This window comes from Cinclus cinclus, chromosome 2, assembly GCF_963662255.1.
Source record: "Cinclus cinclus chromosome 2, bCinCin1.1, whole genome shotgun sequence".
Lineage (NCBI taxonomy): Eukaryota > Metazoa > Chordata > Aves > Passeriformes > Cinclidae > Cinclus > Cinclus cinclus.
The window spans coordinates 94,417,385-94,439,752 of record NC_085047.1 but is presented as its reverse complement, the minus strand read 5'-3'; the positions used below and the strand labels follow the sequence as shown (position 1 = coordinate 94,439,752).

At 38.3% G+C, this 22,368-nt stretch overlaps 1 protein-coding gene across 1 annotated transcript in view; it reads left to right on the top strand.

Moving 5' to 3' along the window:
* The first annotated feature begins 10,000 nt into the window (after positions 1-10,000).
* MYO16 (myosin XVI) overlaps positions 10,001-22,368 on the top strand; it is a 258,913-nt gene continuing 246,545 nt past the window's right edge. Inside the window, exon 1 of the mRNA XM_062515094.1 lies at positions 10,001-10,256. Coding sequence (XP_062371078.1) covers positions 10,031-10,256 — 226 coding nt within the window. The 5' untranslated portion in view covers positions 10,001-10,030. The remainder of the gene's footprint in view (positions 10,257-22,368) is intronic.

Below are 22,368 nucleotides of genomic sequence, written 5' to 3'. Positions count from 1 at the left end.
CATGGCATGATTTATTCAATCAAGTGAGTACTGCTACGTTGCTTAGTAGTGCTGTACAAATATTTCTTTATGGTTAGAAATGACAAAGTGTCTTTTCTACTGTATGGATGTCAAGTTTAGCTTACACGCTATTATCTTTTGTCACACAAGGTACCAAGTAATGTCAACTATCTTGCAAGGAAATTTAAGCATGCTGCAAGTAAGTTTCTTCTCCTTAGTGTGCTGGTTTCAGCTGGGGTAGAGTTAATTTACTTCACAGTGTCTAGTACAGGGCTCTGTTTTGGATTTGTGCTGAACACAGCAATGCAAAGATGTTTTTTGTTATTGCTGAGCAGGGCTAACACATAGCCAAGGCCTTTTCTGCTTTTCATACGACCACGGGTGGGTAGGAAGTTGTTGGTGCTTGGGAGGCTGGGAGGAGACACAGCCAGGACAGGTGACCCCAACTGACCAAAAGTATATTCCAGACCATAGGACCTCATGCTCATAATTGAAAGTAGGGACAAAGAAGGAGGAAGGGTGTGCATTTGGAGTGATGTTGTTTGTCTTCCTAAGGGTCCTGCTGTCCTGGAGATGGCTGAACACCTGCCCAACCATGGGAAACAGTGAATTAATTCCTTTTTGCTTTGCTTGTGAGTGCCGCTTTAGCTTTCCCAGTTAAACTGTATTTAAACCCATGAGCTCTTTTACTCTTCCTGTTCTCTCCCCCGTTCTGCTAGTGGGGGCAGGACTGGGTGGCTGGAGTCAAACCACAGTGCTTGGGTGAAAAGCAATGCCATGCACACTTTGCACCACTTACCTTGCTGCAAGCAAAAGAAAGATAAGGTGGTGGTGGGACAAGGTTTGGAGGGTGTGTCTACGACTCAAAAACAATGGAAGAAAGGCATTGGACTGCTGATGTTCTAGAGTATTGTTATTTTGTGTGCTGGATAATTTTTTGAAATGTCCCTGCTAGTCCTCTCTGTTGCAAAAGCTACAGATGGCATCTAGAGACCCCTCCCAATAGACAGGGCGGATGAAACTCCCCTAAATTGTGTGTTCTATCTCCTGTACAGTCTTTCATCTATTTCAGAAGGCTTTCTAGCCTCAGATACTGTTCCCTGCGTACATATACCTCCTGCTGCTTACTAGAACATATGTATACACTTTTGGGTTTGTGTTGTAAAATACCTTTCTCCTGTGTTGCAGTGCAGTCTTCATTTTAGACACTGTGAAATTTAGAAGTTACAAAAAAAAGATAATTATATCTCAGAGCACAAGAGCACAGCAAAATCAGTGGTGAGCTAGGACTGTAGGCTGTGCTCTCTAGATGTGTTTAATGTGCTGTGCTGTCTAGATGTGTTTAATTTGTTCTGCATGAAACTTCACTAGTGAATATGAGCTGGTATATAACATTTAACTGACAAGCTGTTTTTTCCCTTCTGTGGTGTTTTTTTTTTTTTTTTTTTGTGTGTGTGTGTGTTTTGTGGGTGTTTTTTGTTTTTTGTTTTTTTTTTTTTGTTTGTTTGTTTGTTTTTTGTTCTTTGTCTTTTTTGGGTTTTTGGGGAGTTTTTTGGTGTGTTTTTTTTTTTTATTTGTTTGTTGTCAGGGAATACTTATATCCTAAGTTTAATGGCTGATTGCTCAAAAGACTTAAACATTGCTCTTTTGGAATTTCAACTGTTTACAGCCTATTGTCTGAATACTCATAATTTAAAGTTGATACAATAAAGCCCTGAATTCACCTTAAGCATAGCCTTTCATCTCCAAAAAGCCCATCTGAGATATTCTATGAGATGAATGGATTAATGTTTTACTCATATATGAGACTGTGCAGTCTTTCTAGTTGCAAACTTCAGTGCTCCAGAGCAGTCAGTTGTCTTTGTTTCACACAAGGTTCTGATGTTTACAGGAGAAACTCCTTGAAGTATGCTGTGGTTTGTAGGAATCCAGATCGCACCTCTCTCTCATCCTCCAAGGGAGGACAGAAGGATAATGGCAGTAGAGAGGAGATGGAGATAGCAGCTTTACCAAAATAAACAGTATGAGTATGAGCATGACCAGATTATGTATGTTCATTTTACTTGCATTCCTGTAGTTTCTGGATGTGATCCACAGACAAGGGCTACTGCTCTGGGACAAATGGACTTTCTTTCAGATCATTCATACTTGTGAATTCCCTGTACATCAGAAACAGACAAAAGAAAATTTTTTTTTGTGTTTCTAAGAAATGAGAAAAATCCCATGCATATGTATTTGAAATCTGTTTTTTATTACACTGAAGGCTAATGCACAGGCAAGCAGTTTGGCTGCATTTGTTGAATAAGCTGGCACACAGTTAATGAATTTTACCTAGAACATAAAATCTCCGTATGTCACAGACGGTTACATGGCATAAATCACAAATGACAGTGCAGAGCCCTCTGTTATATTTAATTAGGTGTTATTCAGACTCTCTTCTATTACTACAATGGCAAGATCCCAAACTGGATGATTCTTTGATTTAAATATAATAAATTTTTAGAAAATGCCAGTGTAACTTCACTGGACTGCTGATAGATAGATAATAGAGTCTATCAGGAAGCCTTTACAGTTGATAAATAGCATCTGATAAATAACTTTTCCTTGGCATCAAGCTGGAAATTGATTGCACTTCCTACTTACCAGTCTAGTCACATCGAAAGGCTCTTGAAGAACAGCATACAGGAGTAGGGTTTTATAAGAGGGTAGCTGCTTGAATGTGCTCAAGATTGCTCTTCAGCAAAGACAGAATTGGGTGTTAAGCAGAAATTGAGGACGCTTTGTGTATCAGGTCATTTAAGAGCCCTGACTTTCTAATTGCATCTAAAAGAAGCTCTGTGGAGCCAAGAATAAGAGAGACGCATCAGCTCCTTTACAGCAATATAATTTATTCTCAGAGGACTTGGAATTAATTGGATACTTTACATTCTTTACAAGGTAAATAGTTTACATTTATACTGCTTCCTCATGATTATCTGCTTTTGGGGTGGGAAGAGGAACTGAGAAAAAAGAAAAAGGCTGAAGTCCATTGCTACAGTGAGCAGGGCCGTACTGACCTGATGGAAGCATTTCAGCTGTGGAAGTCAGGCTGAGTGGTTGCAACCACTATGCTTCACTCACAGCTTAATATAAGTAATGGAGAGGCTGTTCAAATGGTGAGTAATTTTTCCTGTGCTGAACAAAGGATTTTCAAATCCAAGTATTTTGATGCTGGGCTTAATGTTTCAATTTGAGATGGATTTAAATTAAGCTAGCCTTTCCTGTGGCTATTCTTAGCCACATTTCTTTTGGGAACTGTAAGATTGGTAGAAAATATGTAACAACTTTTGATTTCTGAAGAGAGTACCTGTAAATAATGCATTGATCTGTGGTTCAGCAGCAATTACTTCAGTTTTGCTGTAGTATTTATATCACTGACTTGATATGGAATTCATCTCAGCTTTATAAATACTAATAAATTATTTCTAATTCAACGTAATAAATTTAAATAATATGCATTGTTGGTAGAAGAAAAGCCTCCTGTATAATAATGTAATTATGTATAACAGCAAAGTGCATTACTGAAAGGGCCAGTGCTTTAATTTCTGGCCTGACTTCTGTTAGTGAACATGGAGTGCACATTAATGTAGCTTTTTGAACTGGATGGAGCTGCACTGATTTACACCATCCATGTATCTGAATCTGTAGTTGCCAAAACACTTGATGCTCATTGCATGCCTTTCCCACATATTTGTCAGTACTGTGGTTATGGTTCCTTAACTAGCTTTAAAAGTGTTTTAAAATATTACTGTCTTTAAGTTGTTGAATAAATGCTAATCTATTTAAACATTTATTGAAGTTGTTGAAATTTTGAAATATTTTATCTTTCTGCAGTTCAGGACAATTTCAGTTATCTAAATTAGAATGTAGATGATTAATTGCAGTTGTGAAAATGAGCTGATATCATATCTTTAGCAAGAACAGACCAAGATAGGGGCTAAGTCTCAGAGGACCCAAACTAAACACAGTATATATTTAGGAGGTTTTCCTACTGTTTTTCCTTTAGTGAGATTAAACTGCTTAAAGACTATTGTTTGGAGACAGAAATCCGAATCTCAGATTACCATTTTCCCAGGTTCCTTAAACCCCCTACATTTTGTTTCAATTTATAAAGACCATGGTCTTTCACATCCCAGACCTTTATTTATTTGTTTTTTAAAATATCAAAAAAATCAGCATGTTTGCATAAATAAAAATAAGCATGTCTCTTATTATATTGAAATTTGTAATTATAAGCATTATGCACCATCATTCCATGTCACCATATTTGAGAGGCTTGCTGCATTAAGCAATGTCAACAGTTTGTGTGCTTGCCTTTTATGAAAAGCCCCATGCAATATCAAAATACAAGCAGGGAGGTGAGCCTGTGTGTAGGCATTCAACTTTACTGTCTGGAAATGCTTCCTGACCTGTGGCCACATTAGACAGGGACACAATCACCCCCATGTAATGTGAGTTACCACCTGAGCTGCAGTTTTTAGGATGATTACTCTCCCAATTTAAATTCCAGACTAAAGTTAGTAGACATAAAGCCATAAGTTGCAGTATAAGGGAAAGCTATATCCATATGGTTTCTGAAAAGAGGTGTGGCAAAAATGTCCCTGCATACTGTAAAGTTACTTGAGTTCCAATTATAAGCAGATGATGGATGAGCATTTTTGTTAACAATCACATTCTTCCTCTCTGTTTATGTCCCATGACCCTTTCTGTGCTCTTCATTTTGTTAAGGAGCTGGTGCTTGTAATGTCACAAAGTATTTATTCTCTCATCTTCACAGTGAGAATCAGTGACAATTCAAAGCAAACCGATCCTCTTTACTCAGAAATCTCTTGTTTGTACAGGCAGGAACAAAACTAATTTGTCTTGTGATGCAGATGTCACACTCTCCGATTGTGAGTAAATTGCTGCAGTTTTATGAACGTGTTGTTTTAAAACAACAATTCTTTGCTTTCTTGTGGTTCGTGGTAGACCCAGTCAATGAAGCAGCTCTTTGCTAGCAAGCATCATTGAAACATTTTTTTTCTGTTGATTACAGTGGTAATGACTTCCTTTGTCCTGTACTAATTAGTAATCAGTGTAATATGGTAAAAAATTCTCTGGTTTTGATATTTCAGTGTTCTATAGAGGTTTTTATATTGCGTGCTTATACAGAAGATGCAGACCTTAAAACTATATGCTTACTGATAATCATGTTTAATCTAGTCGTTTTTATCTGGAACATCCCATTAAATAAATAATAACTGGTAAACCTTGCCAGCTTTTTCATGGCTAACACTGACAATGTGTTCCCCAGTGCAGTCTGCTGTGACCATCACAGTGACCTTATCAAGTCCCTGCACATTGGTATAATTTGTCATGCACTGAGGCAAGAACCGCATGAAATAATCTTCAAATCTGATATCTTGTGTCATGAGATACAAACTCTTAAGCAAATAGATTCAGAAGGCAACTTTTTCCCTACCCACAAATCTTTACCATTCTGCCTCCTGAATAGCACACTCAAAAGCAGCTCTGTTTAGGATCATGTTTTCCATCTATCTTGTGCTGTTGAATGGGGGTCATACAGTGTTCTTGTGCCAAATCAGTGTGGTAGTTTGTGCCAGTTTTTTCATAAATGGGGAAGGAAAGGATGGACAGACCTGCTGCACATGTTACCTTTTTAGGAGGCTTTAATATCTTTTCTTCAGAGTTTTACTGTGGCTGAGTTGTCATTCTCTAAGCAGTAACTGTTTACATCCACCTAATAATGTTGTGGATTTTAGCAGCTATTTTTTTTCCTAAAGGGTTTCTTTACAGCTGAAGCTGTTGCTGCTGTTGGCAATACTCACTTAGGATAGAGTTGTTGGCATACTTCAAATAGGAGAGCTTAATCCTGGGATTGGGTTACCAGAAACTTGGGGCAATTCAAGAGGGGAAGTGCATATCTTCATGTCTGAGGTTGACTAGCTCTATACCTCAGTACAGGCTGGAAACTGGCTGACCTGAGCTGCAATCCTGCTGAAGAGTGTAGTGTGCAAGGTTACAATGGACAGAGTTGAATGGAAGCCAGCTGTATGTGCTGATGGTAAATCAGGCAAAGCACACAGGGGGGGCTATGTTCAGAGGAGTTTGGCCAGCAGACAGAGGGAACCTGGGGCTTGGGGCTACTGAAGCTGCACCTGCAAATATGTGATCTTGGTCCCACCAGTCTAAGACTGACATTGAGGCAATAGAATGAGAGCGATGGAAGGCTGCCAGGACAACTAACAGAAGTTACAAAGATTAAGTCTTCTCAGTAGTGACTCACTATTAACAAGGAATAATGGATGCCAAAAGAACTCAAGGCATTTTTGTTAGAAACCAGTGCAGCACTTGAACTGCTTAACCAGGCAATTTGTAGAATCCATTAACGAAGGTTTTTCAAGACTGGTAGACAAGACAAAGTTAACTGAGCCAGTGTTAGTGAATTACCCCATGCTTCATATGGTACTAAGCCATCCACGTGTGTTTGAGTTAAGCTCTCTTGAGGTCTGATAGAAACTCTCTCTTGTGCCATCATCAAGTCCCCTGCTCAGTAGGACCACAGAGCAGTGCACTGCCTGATTCCAAACGTGAGACTCAGTGGTGCATTCCTTAGAGATGAACATCTGAAAGAGTAATTCAGGGAGTTTGCCTTGTCTGCATTTATACTAGGTTTCTTAATCCAGGCTTAATCTAATGAGGTTGCTAACCTTCCACTGTTACACCCACAATCAGGTACTGATCTCTTCTGAGTTGTATCAGGTTCCAGACCTGCTGAGAAAAGAAATTCCATTTTCAATTCATTAATTTTCAGCTGAGTCCAGCCCAAATGAATCAAGAGTCCTTTTCTCATTTGGCCTGAATTGCTTTGACTCTGGCTACACATTGGGAGCTGCTATGTGAGGCCAGTTGTGGCCGTCAAGCACTGTTCCTCATAGAGCAAATAGACAAAGACAAATGCAAGATGAAAGTCATCCCGTTGGAGAGGCAGAGGACACTAAGCCAGGACGCCCTTCCTGAAACTGCAATCTGCCTGTGAGAGCATCTCTGCTGTGCTGTGTTTGACCAAGACACTGAGCTGATTTGTTTGATTTCTTGCCTTGGATGAGAAAAGCAGTGTGATGGCAAAGATGTCCTGCAGCTTGCATCAGTCTCATTTGTGATACAGCAGCAAACACTATCAGTTCCTGCTAAGAACAGAGACTGCACATGAGTTAAGCTGAGGAAAAGCAAAGATGCCGTTAAAGTGTTTGGTTAGCAAACAGTGCAGATTTACAGCTATGACTAGGGCAGCAGCCACAATTCTTAGCCTCAGATGAGTTTTCAAAATATAAACATCAAGTTCAGTTGCAGTCTCTTGGAGCTCAAGTGCATGGCTGCTCCTTTTTACCTTCTTAAGGGAGAAGGAATGAGCAGAGCAGGGGTTGTCTTCTAGCTGCAGGCAAACACGGTCTATTACAGCGAGCTGATTTTCACTCTGTGACTGCGAGCCTTGTTGGCAGGTATTATAGCCACATTTAGAAGTGTTAGGGTATAAGCTTAGGGAGTTACAGGCCAAAAGGCCTGTCTGTGCTAAAGGCTTGGCTGCTGAAATATTTTATACACAGCAGAACAACTCTTAATAGAGAAGTTTGCTTATTCTACAATCTTATGAGCATTCCTTTTTCATTAGAAAAAGAAGATGCAGTTGCAAACTACTTCAGGCTGAGGAGGATGCTCTGAATATAGCTCTTCTATGGGATTGAAGCCAGAATAAAGTTACATCTTCTGCAGTGTTACAGAGTTACCCTTTGATTTCCTCCTGTCTTCCAACAAGGAAATAAAAGAAATGAAACCTATAATTTTTGCTATGAAATGAAACATATAATTTAAGGTCAAGTGGAAAATTTTTGTACAGCAGGAGTTGTTGGCTTTGACATGCAAAAAGAAAGGGTTTGTTATTTTGCCTTAATGCAAGCCAGTACTAATTTCCTGGTTTTAGTTTGACAACTCTTTTTCTTCTAACTAGAAGGGCATGCTAAGAAAGGAACAGAAATTATAGGGAGAGAGTAGCCTATGTTAAAAGTAATTGGCTGAGTTTGACCTATAGAATTGCATTCTGTATCTGCCTCTGTCATAGTTTCCCAACAAGACACTCTGGGCACTTTTTTGGATAAATGTGTGCTCCTCAGTTTCAGGAAGTCTGGTTTGAGACCATGGATTGTAATTTATAGTGAATAGTTATAATATTTAATATAATATATAATACTTGAATTATATGTAATTTATGAAATAATTTAGCAAATAAATGTTATACATAGAATTTAGAAAGTGATTGGCCTGCAGACCTAGGACTATAATTTTATATTTTATTATGGAATTGTGATACCTTTAAAGCAAACCAAAACACGTTAAAAAAGAACACAAAATTCCTGAATGGGATACCCTAAATTGTGAGTGATTTAAAAAGAAAATCATTGTTTTTCACTTCCTTTGTGGAGAATGCAGATAACAATACTGTTGTCCTTTTAAAAATGAAAATAAATAAATATTTGTGATGCTTTTATGTGCTGTGATGGCATGAGCTTTACAAAATCCTGTCAGGAGATTGTTAATTATGGCTTCATAGCAGTGTTTGAATGGTTTGCAATAGATTAATCATGTGTCAAGCCACAAGGAGAAAACAAAGTGATCATTTAGTCAGCACTACTCAGGTGTAACTTCAATGAGATAGGGATCCCTTGATGAAGTAACTCCACAAAATAGGTAGACAAAAAACCTGTTTATTCAACTTGCAGAGTAATTCTAATTTTGGTATTTCTTAACTACCCTAGTTGAACTGAGTCTGCATTTCCTTCAAGAGGTCGTACTTCAAACTATGTAGGGAAAACCTCCCTCATCTGGGCTGCTGTCAGTCTTTAGAAACTACAAATCTGAGCACCTAGCCCCTATAGGAAGGAAATTCATCTACATAAAGTAGAAGATGAGAATCAGAAGTGATGTGGTGGTCTGTAGCCCCCACATCAAAAGGCCTTAGTACATAATAGTGGGCACATTGTTGATGGATGTGGATTTACCTTCAAGGACTTGGGAAATAATCTAGCAATCCATTATCCTCCTTTTGTAACATAAAAGTCCCTAGAGAAGTAAGTAGAAGTATTCAAGTCTCCTATGGTCTTTGCTCTCAGTTGAAAAGAGAACATACTTGAACAGTTTTATTGCAATATCAGCAAAAAATACCATATTTAATGTTAAAAACAAAAAGGGAGTTTGACTTGAAGTGTTGTGAATGCTAGGAATAACTGATTCAAAGACACCTTTGTAATTGTTTCTGCATTAAGATTTTAGTATCTGATGGTTACATTAGAAGGATCAATTTTGATGTCTCTCTACAATAAAAAAAAAAGAAAAAAGTAGAAAAAAGTTATGCACATGGTTAAGAACCTGAAATGGCTGATGTTTTTAAGAGGTAGTTACCCGAGTGCCCACTGCATGGTAATGAACTCATTAAAATTATGATATGGTAGTTTTTCTTCTCCCTGAATACAGGAATTTGCCAGCCTAAAGCAAGATGAAAATGAATAAAAAAGAGGTACGGGCATCAAACTAGCATTAGCCTTCATAGTAGTTTCTTTTTTTAAGCAAATGCTAGCCACTTGAACTGTACTGAAATAGTTAGGTATTTTGCCCATCACACATTTGAACTTTTGGACTTCTTCTATTCACATTTCTTCACACAAACTGAACCAGCTTTTTAAAAAATGCATCACTGATTTAATGGAATGAGTTAAGTGTTATTTTCAAAAAGTAAATGATAATGGCATAGACTTTCTGTAGTCGGCCTTGGTAGGTGCAGTAGGAAGAGCTTACATGATGGACTTTTGCATGTGCTTAGAACAACAAAACAATTGGTGGAGGTTTCATGGCACATTTGAAAGCAAGATCTAAATTTGCTCGTGTTTAATTTCTTGCAGGCTGTTTCCAGCTATGTAATGTTTTTCGGACCCATGAGATGGAAATTGAGCAGTGCTTGCTGGAGTCCCTCCCCCTGGGCCAGCGGCAGCGTCTGGTCAAGCGGATGCGCTGTGACCAAATAAAGGCATACTACGAACGAGAGAAGGCTTTCCAGAAACGGGAGGGCTACGGGAAGAAGTTGAAACATGGAAAGAATCAACGAGTTCGTTTTAATCTTGCTGAAATGATACAGGATGCAATCGTACGTCATGATGATAAAGAAGGTACATATTAATGTGCTACGATATTTTCCTTTGTACAGTAAAAGTTTCAGAGGAATAGCTTTCTTGTTCTGCTCATCTGTCTTTAAGCAAAATGCAAACTACTAATCATAAAGTGATTATCTCATTAAAGTCTGCAGGAATGTATTGCATACAACATGTTATAACTCCTTACTGAAATACATAAGGTGTGCAGAGTAGGCCTTCAGAAACCTAATGAATTTATTTTGAGATTAATATGAACTAAGGTATTTCAAAACAAGTAAGGACTATGATTATCCCTGGCCTCTTACATACCTACATGAGCCATAGAATTTAACACAAGTTACTTTGAAAATTAGGTTCTCATTTTCAGCCAAAATTTGGAGTAAAGGATGCTGTTGTTAGTGACATTGGCATGTCTAGAGCAACGAGATGCTGTTGACCTGTAGTCACACCAGATAGGAGGTCATCTTTCTGCTTGGGAAATCATGTTTATGTCCTTTTGAAATATGTAACCACACTTCAGGGCTCTGTTTTTAGGTTCCTGGCATTGTGTGAATCCCTGGTACAGCTGATAGTAACCTGAGGAATTTGTAATGTACTCCTCAGAAGTGAACCAAACCTTGCAGTAAGAATCTTCCAACTTTCAGAAGCCCTGAGAAATCCTCAGACTGTTGTGTAGTAGGGAGTGATATAAGAAAAGAACTGATGCAATGTTGTGGCCAGCTCTTTTGCAAACAGTTTGTCATTTCTTTGTAATCACATTAGTGTTAAAAGGGGAGACTGTGAGATAGGCACACATCATGTAAAGGACTTGACAAGTTTCTCCTAATTTCTATCAATTTGATCAGGTACGCCTTTTTTACTCGCTCCTGAATCTTCATTTTATTGTGCATTTGCTCTAGCATTGCTTCTCACTCAGGTATAGTCCTATGCATTTAGACCTTTATAAGAAATTAATCAAAAAGCTCTTTTCAGGTGAATGCACAGGGCATAATTTATAACTAAATTATAAATAAAAATCACAACTTCTCATTCCACTCTCCTAGTGTGTGCAGGAATTATAAACAAAGATCTTCCTTCATGTTCCCAAGGCTCCAAATTTCTTTAAAAATCAAGCAGAATACTAGGTATGACTTTTAACATTCTGTAAAAGTCAGATACTTGAGGCTATTTTTGACATTCACACTGAAGAAATGTAGGCTGATTATTGCAGTGGTGGTAGGGCATCCACAGTGGTTTGTGTTGCCTATACTTGGCCTTGAGCTGCATCCAAGTAAGAATCTAAAGTTCAGCAAGCGTTGAGACTGAATAAGGTAAGCAGAAAGGGGAGATATCTCAGGCAGAGGAAAGTAAAATGGAGGAAATCTAGGAATGTTGTCCTGTGCTTGTATCAGATAAAACAGGTCCCCAGAAGCATAGAGCTCAAATAGCCCACAGATAAGAGTCCTGAATTTGTTGCCTGTGGTTCTTTCCCAGGACTAGGAAAATGTATGATTGTTGTCTTTAGGCAGCTTGGGGACCTGCAAGTGCCTGTCTGTTGTGTTTTTACATGTTCAGCATTTTTTAAATGTTCCCAGAGCCTGTTTGCTTTGGGGTGAAAAATGCTGTATTAGGAATTGTTATCACCAAAAAAAAAAAACCACACAAAAAAAACAAAGCAACAACAAAGTTTAAACTCAGACACAAAAGCTGCTTTCCTACTATTGTTGCTGAGTGGAACATGCAACCAGGATTCCTCATTACAGGAATTAGAATTTATGTTCAAATTAGACATATTCTTTTATAATAAATATCGCATCCATTTACTGTGTTTTATCATGTTTTGTGGAGGATGTAATATAGATTCCTTTCAGGCAAAACTGTACTGGAAGATGTGGCCCCAAAACTATAATGAGTTTTCAGTCCATAAGGCTCAGCTAGATAGAGCCTGAAGTAATTCTGTCGAAGTAGTGGGATATAGGTGGGGAAGTTGGACTTATGCTACAACCTGTTTCTCTTGTCTACTTAATCATATTTTACAATGTGCTCAGCAATCAACAGCATTGGATAGGTGTAAAAGACAGCTAAGGAAGGTGTTTCGCAGTTCTATGAATAAAATGCAAAAACAAAAAAATGTAGTATAGAAAGTGGACAGAGGTCACAACTTAGGGGTAGAAGTAGTTGTCCATCTGAAGTCCAGGTGTTCAGTTTTTCTGAAGTATCATAAATAGACTGTTAGACTGACAGCACATTTTGAAGTGGTGAGTTGCAGTTCTGGTTTGGTATGTGAGATAAATTGGATACCATTAATATATATCTAGAAAGATGAATTTATAATGTGGCTGGTACAGAGACATTTCACAAGAGAGTCTTGTCAGAATTTCACTCTTACAAATTCATTGTCTTTGCTATTCTTGAAAAATGTAAGATGTCTTCTCCAAATTACTATAGCAGCTGCTACTGGGCACAAAATCCATTGCTGTTACTGCATGCTAACAGGAGTGACTATTAGTTTGCTCTAAAATAAATTTTAGAATGGGCTTTGAGAAATTTTTACTAGTGACCTGCTTTGTCTCAAATTTATAAATTAAATATATGCTCATTTGATTTCTTAGTAAATAAAAATATAGTGAAATTATGAATATTTGCTCTGTTTTATTAACTATATTTTTTTACTATTTGTAACTCTTTCGTATTTTGTCTGACCCAGGGAGATCGAAGGGGAATCCTCCTCCTCTGTCTCCTTTGCAGCATCATGTAGTGTCTCTGTTTTAAAGCTGTATGTTTTTACTGCTGTTGATGGGCCACATTCACCCACACTGCTAGCAGTGAGCATTTTGGGAGATTCTGCAACTGTTATTCTTAGTGTTGACATGTATAGAAGCAGAAGCTGATGAATAAGTGAGTGCACTGGTTTTTGATACTGATTTGGTACATCTTTACTACCAGCAAGGGAATACTTCTAGTTAACTTTCCTTTAAATACTATATATTTTTCCTCTGTGAGATATTAAATCCCTAATAAAAATGGACAGCAGGAAATTTGTCTTGCTGACATCAGTCATATAAATGTACTGCAAAATGGGAGATGTAGGCAAGCAGGCTTCTGCATCCCATTTCTTCCCACTGTGAACTAGGCATGCTTGCACCTACATGTGGCATTACCATGTGGACCCAGGTCTTTTCTGATACACACACAAGTCGTACATTGGTATTTGCTGCTCATCAGCTGAGATTCCTCCACAAGCAATTAGGGAATGAGCCCAGCACTCAGGAAATAAACTGAGCGAGTCTCAGTCTGAGTTTCTGCTTCAAATACAAGGTAGTCAAATAGATCCGTAGTATTTGGGCTTCTTGAGAATAAGGGATATGCATCCTTCCCGAGGCAAAGGTGCAGTTATTAGCACTGACAGCACTGAGAAACAGTGGCTGCTTTGAAAGATGTGATTTTTTGGAAAGTGAGCTCATAGATCAGCTTGCTACAATGAAAACTAACTAAAAGTGAGTGTGTCAGTCCTGTACCTGAAATCTAATATGGGGGAAACTAAAGGACTGGCTTTAGTTTCTGTCATCTTCTGTTATATTCTGTAACCCATCTTCTCAGTCATCCTGCAGAATTACTGAAGATGTAGGATTGTCAGAAGATCTTTGTATGTAGTAAGTATTTTTTGTTGTAAAACCCCTAAGTTGTAATGCAGCCAGGATGTGTACCATAAAGTCTGCAGGCTTGGCAGGTGGTGCTAGGTCAGAGTACAAAGTGCAGAGAGACATCAAATTCAGTCTGGAGACAAAAGAGGTACTCCTGTGAAAATCAGCATTACAAAAGGGAAATGCAGATTCCCTAAACCTATTTAAAGCCCATTTCATCCTTCTGATGAGCAATATGCTGATTCTGTTACAGCATTGTGATTCTAAATAGCAGCAATAGCAGTGTGAGTCAGTGTTAGCATAATGCCGAGTTTCTAGTCCTGATTCTTTGTTCTTTTGTAGTGACTGACTCCCTGTTTTAGTCAGCCCTCCTCAATTCTCCCAGTTTCTGCCTAGCCCGGCCCAGCTGCCTTGTGACTTTGCCTTTAGAGATACAATGCTGGGATACGGTGGCTGGGGATAGCCTTACTCTCCTTTCTCTCACCAGGGTATGTTAGAAAAAGGTGATTTAAAAAGAAGATGATACCAATATTCTACTTTTCCTGCAGTGTTCACTGCCAGGGCAGGTCTCCCGGGACTGGGTCCTAGCTCCGGTTGCTGGCAGCCAAGCAGTTTCATAGTGCAGGAAAGAAAACAGAAATCCTATCTCACTTCCCTTCCTGTGATGCCAGTATCACTAGCTGTTTGAAAGATGTAATGTTATTGTGAGATAATACTACTATTGGTAGTATCATAGTATTTTAAAGGGTTGGAGTAGTCAATATAATGGAAGGGTTTAGTATCATTAATTGTTTCAATGAGCACTCTATAATGTACAATGCTATGACAAATTTCAGTTATATTATTTAAAAGGATGTATAAGTGAGCATAAAAAGGGGTACAGGTGGCACTGGTGCTGAACTGTAATTTACATCTGAACAACTTGGGGCTATAAAGAGGGCTCAGGGGAGAAGAAGCACAGTCTATTCAGAGGAAGAACCGTATCTTTAAGGTGGCAGATGAGTTGACCATTAGCTTTTTAAGGAGGGTGTGTCAGAGATGTAATAATAATCCTTCCTATTTGTGGAGAAAAAAGAAATAATCTGAAACAGAAAACTGACACTGAGTTGAAATAAACCAGTTTTTTTTATTATTTCCTTGCATTGTTTTCAAATCTACTGACTTCTTATTTTTGCATCTTATTACGTTAGGCTTGGTTATGCTTTACTGTCCTTTTTCCAGTGGAAATAGCTTGGTTGGTTACATACAAGACATTCTGTAAAACAGTGGATTGCACTGACTGTGTCTGGCAAACATTTTAGGACTAATTTACTGATCTTCAACAATCAGTTTTAACATTGCCAGCAGTCTTTTTCAAAAGCTGGAAGAAGCAGGATGTGGGTAGTAGTGACAGGTTGGTGAGTGCAAGGCTCCATTATGTGAAACCTGTTGTCAGCCAGCACTGTGTAATGTAGACTCTTCTCACCTTTATAATTAAGAACAGGAACATATTCAGGTAGCCTGCCTGCTGTTGGGATTCTGATTTTCGGACTACCTTTTTGAATGCTTGATGATACTTCCTCTCTCAAACTGATTGCAGGCAGCTTTTCTAATTTTTATGTATTGCATGTTCTGGGGTGAATGGTGAGAAAGCAAGGCTCTGGGTATGGCAGTGCCTGGTTTCTAAAATTCACCAAACTCTTGGATGAGGATTGCATTTCTGTGTGCCAGAAGTTCAGAGGCATCTTTGCTACTAGAAGGGACTGAGACATGAAGCCATATGTTTACTAAAGTCATACAATTTTAGTAACAGAAGAGTTTTACAGAAACACAAAGTAATAAAACGCATTAGTATGCTTAGTGTTTAGATAATAGGTGAAAAACAGGTGTAACATTAAATCTCTCAAGTTGGGTCCTTATCATTAACACAGAGTTTCCTTAAATTAGGCAAAAATAACTCCATCTTGAGTTTGAAAAAAGAGTGGTTCTCGAAAAGAGAAGGATATCTGTGCGAAAGTGAAGATCAGTCATCTGTGCCATCATACATTACCATAATCCACTTTTGTTTACTTCCACCTTTAAAAATCTTCCTGCCTTGTTTCTTGTGATTAATATTTAATATCACCTTCTTTCATTCCATTCTCTTCCAAAAGGTACTTTAATTAGCATTTCTTTTGCATACTGGATGTTGCAGCAAGAGCCTTCTGTAGAGGCAGGGCTAAAATAATAGCAAATTATTATAAATGATAATTAATGAAAATTAAATGCATGAGATATTTATATTTTATATATATATGTGCGTGTGTATATATATTTATATATATATATATAGATATACATGCACACACTTTTTATGCATGTATTATACCAAAGGCATAAAGGCCAGAAATATAAACACAGTTGGTGAATCAGAATTAAGTTGTATAATCTGAATAACTTTCCCCAGTTTTCCATGCACTCTTTGGGAAAACCTCAGTTTTACTCGTTATTCCAACTCTGAGAAGTATAAAATGACCAATAGTTATAGCATGTTTAGCAGGCACAGGTAACCTTCATGACAAAAGAAAGCTCCCAGGTGAAAAAACAACAAAAACTTTGAGTCAAAAACCTGAACTAATAGGAAATGAGACAAAGAACACCAATTAATAAAATCCTGCATAATTACATCAGAAGAGAGAACTCCCTCCCAAAAATCAATTTAATATAATTTCAGTTTGAGGAACTTAAAACTTGGAATGGTCAAGAACATTCAAAAAGGAGCTAAAATGTATTGCATTCTTTCTGTTACCTAGAGTTTGTAGCAAACTCAGTCCTTTTTTATAGTGTTTTGTTTCAGGATTGTTCTAGCATTATTTAATATATTTTAATTTCAGATTAGTATTTACTCTCACTCTAAACTTCATTGAAGCCTATTTTTTTTCCTTTCCAGGGAATCAAATGGAATTCATTATGCATGTAATAATAGGGAGACTTCCCCACACACAGCTTATTTTGGATTTTCCAGTGTTTCCCTTAAACCAGAGGAGGAAAATGTACGTTAGACAGTAATCTAAAAGGGACTATTTTCTAATGTTGGTTTGCTGGGAACTATTGTAGAAGAAATCACAACCCACATGTATGATAATTTATACAGTTTAATACTTATTGTTCAATCCTTAAGAGACATGAGCACTAGACACTGAGGAGTGAAGTCAAAAGTCTGATCAGAGCATATGAAATTAATGAAGCACACAAAAATTTTGTGAATTGGGGCTTTTGGTAAGACAGAAAAGTATATACTGCAAATGAATGCTTTCACAAGACAAATTCATCCGTTCTGGACTGGGAATCATGTCTGTAACTTTGGATGACACTGATGCAGCTGACTGTTCAATATGTTGCTGGTGATTGAATTTATCATGTGTATAGGAAAATGAAGCATCAATCAACCATCCCAATCCACCTATTGATGAAGAAGCTTTTCCAAAGGCCCAGAAGGTAGAGGCATTTCAAACCAGGGCATGGCTTCAATAGATTCCGCGTGGTTGTTAACTTTCTTGGGCTCCATGTGAGCTGAATTCAGCAATGTGTAGGGCATGTTTTTGTTATGACGCAGGGAAACATAATGCCTTTAGTTATTTGGTAACAGATGTTTAGTAACTAAAGCAGCCCATTTCAAAAGCAATCATAAAATCACAGGGAGATGAAGTTTGAATACATCTGAATTCCTGCAGGATTCCATATGTGCTTCTTGTCCACGTGTTTACATTTGTAGTAATTTGGTGAAGCTGAGAACTGAATATTAAATGATTTGTTGTTGAAAAAAATATGTATGACTGCTAATATACGACACTTATTTAACTGGAAAAAGTAAGACTCACAGAAAAATATATGACATGTCAAAAGTGAAGAATAGACTTGAGCGTGTAGATTTAATCTATTGTTTGTTCTCCATGTGGACTGGCTGACCACAGGAGTGCTTCTGCTCCATGACTACGTTTCTCTCAGCTATGAAATTTTCCTGGTTTGTTTCAGTAGCATTTTTTGTCTCTCCATATGCCCAGAACTACCTGGTTTGAACAGCTATCCTCTGCCTGTACCAAGTGGGGAAATAAAGAAAAAACATGCCTCTATTTTGGGTCCCCCTCAGTAGGGAGATTCACACCAAGTGTAATTTATCTGTCTTTTGATCAAATGGAGTTAGGACATCCTCCTTCTCTCTACAAAAACTGAGCTTGGAGCTGTGAGCTGCCCATTTTTGCTAGCCCACAGGCTTTGCCTGTGGGTTGCTTTTAGAGCTGTTTTTTGTTTGTGCATTTCTCTGTCCCCACTGACTCTAATGTCCCCTTTTGACTACACACCTCAAGTATCTCGAACAGTGTCCAGCCTGCTTTCTCCTGGGGAAGGACCTGAGAGGCAAATTTGATCTAGCTGGTGTTGCTTACATTACAGTAATCTGTAGAAAGTTGAATGAATAGTAAACTGTTGTACAAAAATCTCAGTGCTATCATTATGTCTGCCACTTAACTCTGTTTTGAAAACAGGAGTATATTCTGGGCTGTTTGTGGTCCTGTTTCACATGCTTAAGCTCCAAATAAATAAAAGCTGAGATATGTTTGTGTTTGAACTTTGTGATTCCCATGTAGTGGTTTTGGGTGTCTGTAAGTTCACCCCAAAGGATTTGTTTAAAAAGCATGCCTTTTTCTTACTGATACAGAGAGTTTTCAGAAAGTTGGCTTTCAGATTTTTCTTTAAATCACAGATTTCTAAAATGTGGGCACTGAGTTACTTGCTTTCTATGCATGTGTGTCCATTCTTGAACTTTCACCCTACATATCCAAACTAAACCACATTTGATTAATTAGAAATCATAAATGTGGCTTCAATCAGAGGTGTGAGACATAGTGTTCATGAGAGAACCTTTGTAATACAACACATTCCTAATTTTTTTAAAAAAATATTTCTGAACACATTTTTAAAATTCTCATTTATTTTGGTGGACTATGACATGAAGCTTTTCTCTAGTTGGAAAAGTCAGTATGTATATTATTCATCACTTCTAATCAGACTTATTCAAAAGGATTTTGGAAACTCAAATGTCAAGAAAAATTATTTAGAAGGCCAATACCCCTAAACAAGAGTCCAGCTTTTAAAGAGTGTAATTGGTCTGAACTGACAGACACATATCTGTTCCTTTTTTATTTCATTTTAAAACTATTAAGCTTATTTAGAGTTCCATGCTGAAGGGATTTTTTTCCCACAAGACCTTCCTTTGCATTTAATAATAAAATTTTTCACTTGAGCATGTGTTGTGGTTTAACCCAACATGTGGCCAGCAGCCAAGCTCCAGATACTCACTCACTCCCCCACCAGCAGGATCAGGGAGAGAATCTGAAGAGAACTTGTGGGCTGAGATAAAGACAGTTTAATAGGAAAATCAAATGCCACATGCACACAACAAGCAGTGAAAAACAAGGGATTAATTCACTGCTTCCCATGTTCAGCCATCTCCAGGAGAGGAGGGCCTCATCACATGTAGTGGTGACTTGTGATGACAAATTCCAACACTCTAAGTATGCACCCTTCTTCCCCCCTTTTTATATACTGAGCATGATGTCCTATGATCTGGAACATTCCTTTGGTCAGTTGGGGTCACCTGTCCTGGCTGTGTCTCCTCCCAGCCTCCCAAGCACCAACAACTTCCTACCCACTTGTGGTTGTATGAAAAGCAGAAAAGGCCTTGGCTATGCAATAACAAAAACACCTTTATATTATTGACCCTGTGTTCAGCACAAATCCAAAACATGGCCCCCTACGAGCCAGTGTGAGGAAAATTAACTCTACCTCAGCTGAAACTAGCACAGCATGCTCCAGCATTCAAGTATGAAGAAACACAAGGACTAATCACTCACAAGTTCACTGTCATGCCAATAAAGGTTGATTAAGCCATTAGCAACCTACAAATTGGCACCTGGCATTCTTCCTATTCATTTGAAAGGGGATCCACAGTAGGATGCTAGACTAAATTGGCAGCAATCAGAATCCTATTCTCTCTGTTTAAGATGGTATCCACCAAGTAGCAGATACTGCTGGCATTCTCTGGTTATTGTTTTAAGTCACTGGCTTAAAAAAATTGCTGTAACAGCAGAAAATTGTAGTCTATTCTTATGAAATAAAAAGAGAACAGGAATAGAATATTTTCTATGCAATTTGCTTTTAATTTCATCTCCAGTGTAATCATTGTGCTTCATATTGATTTCCAATAATATTTCAGTAAAAAGGGGAAACATTTTTAATATTACTTACTATCTTTTAATATCACTTACTCTAAAATGCTTTCATTTGAATCACAAATTGCACTATGATAGAAATTTAGATAGGAGAACTGCAGAAATCAGTAGAGAAAAACCTTTTCCTTTTTTTTTTCTTTTATTTTACGCACAGACCTTTATAGCAATAATACAGCTCTTTAAAAAATGAACTTTAAATCCTTAAAAATGTTTCCAATTTTTAAATTCAACTTTAGAAGCATTTTTGTACTAGGGCATACTCCAGTTGCTACACTGGAGCGAAAAATTAAATTGAGTACTTAAGCATAAGACCCAAGAAGACCTTATTCTGACATCTTGCAACATGCAGACTTTATTTTATGATGATGAAATTAGTTGCCAGTTTGAGAAGAACATTCCTTCAAAATTTCTAAAGAGTAGATTTTGTTTGGAGGCTTTGTGGAGTGTGATAACTAAGTGGAGTATCTTTCTCTAGAACCATTCAAGGCATAACTAAATCAATATATTCAGAGCAACTAAATGTGGCAAATAATTTTTTTAATTCCTAAGTCCTGTCTCTTTAGGGCTTTTTTGTTATTCTGTTATTTTTTAAGAAGACCATGTGCAAATTGTGCACCTGTGATTGGGCAACCCTGGATGTATGGACAGATGGGGGAGTGAGAGGCTGCAAAGCAGTGCTGTGGGAAAGGGACCTGGGGGCTGTGGTCAGTGGCAAGTTGAACATGAGCCAGCAGAGCCCTGGCAGCCAGGAGAGCCAACCCTGTCCTGGGGACATCAGGGACAGCATGGCCAGCTGGGCAAGGGAGGGGATTGTCCTGCTCTGCTCTGAGCTGGGGCAGCCTCACCTCCAGTGCTGGGGGCAGTTCTGGGTGCCACGGTATAAAAAGATATTGAACTATTAGAGAGTGTCCAAAGGAGGGCCATGAGGATGGTGAAAGTTTGGAGGGGAAGCTGTGTGGGCTGAGGTCACTTGGTCTGTTCAGCCTGCAGGAGACTGAGGGGAGACCTCACTGCAGTTACAGCTTCATCATGAGGGGAAGAGGAGGGACAGGCACTGATCTCTGCTCTGTGGGGACAGTGACAGGACCCCCGGGGGAATGGCCTGAATTGTGTCAGGGAAGGTTTAGGTTAGATATCAGCCCAGAGGGTGGCTGGGCACTAGAACAGCTCCCCAGGGCAGTGGTCACAGCACCAAGCCTGGCAGAGGTCAAAAAACATTTGGATAATACTCTCAGGTACATGGTGTGACTCTTGGGGTGTCCTGTGCTGGGCCAAGAGTTGGACTCCATGTTCCTCATGGATCCTTTCCAACTCAGCAAATGATTCCTTCATTCTGTCTGAATCTTGTACCCTTCCCATTAAAAACACAAATGTATCTGAGAATGAAACATTTATTTATATACTGTCTAGTGGTTCTTCTTCCGCAGTACAAATTCAAAACACAAAGTACATATATTCCTCTTTATTTTAGTCATCTTTCAATCTGAGACATGAGTTGGAGGATTCTTTCCTCTCAGTGCACTGAGGTATCAACTGAGTCTGCAAGGCCATTAAAACCTTTTGCACTTCAAACTGAAAAGAACAAACTTTATAGCTGTGCTAGAAATTAGCTTATAAGGCATAATGTATAGAAAACTGATTCTTCTCAATTATTGTTAATTGCAGCCTTTACAGTAATAGGTTGTTACAGTGGAGGAATTTAATGTTTCAAGAATACAATCAATAAATCTAAGGGAATGAATAATTTAGCTTATGTTTCTGTGTGAATTGCACCTAAGAATGGAGGTGGAAATGTGGGTGGTTAAGGTGAAATTCACAATATTTCTAAACATCCTCTTTTGAAAAGAGTTTTAAGTGTATGCAAAAGGTTCAAGGTCGAATTCAATCAGCTTGGAACCACATACTGGTTTCTTAATGTTTCTTTCTGACTCTCTACTACCATGCAGTGTAAACGTGACCTTGAAGCAGCACAGTCATTTTACAGGACAGTGAGATGTTTAGAGGAGGTAATTTCTCACACCATGCACTTTTTAGGGTTTTGATTGCATTTGGGCTCAGAAGACAAACATGACAGTTGTAGCACTAAATCCTTGAGTTAGGGTTGGTGCTCCAGATTTTAGCAATTGTGACTACTGCTGACATAAAATGACAGTTTTTTCCAGGCTTCCACATTTAAGCAGTGACAGTATAGAAAATATGTGTTGAAGTGTTCTTAAAGCTGGAAGTATCTGTGTGAAATTTGAACTGCTGGTTTGT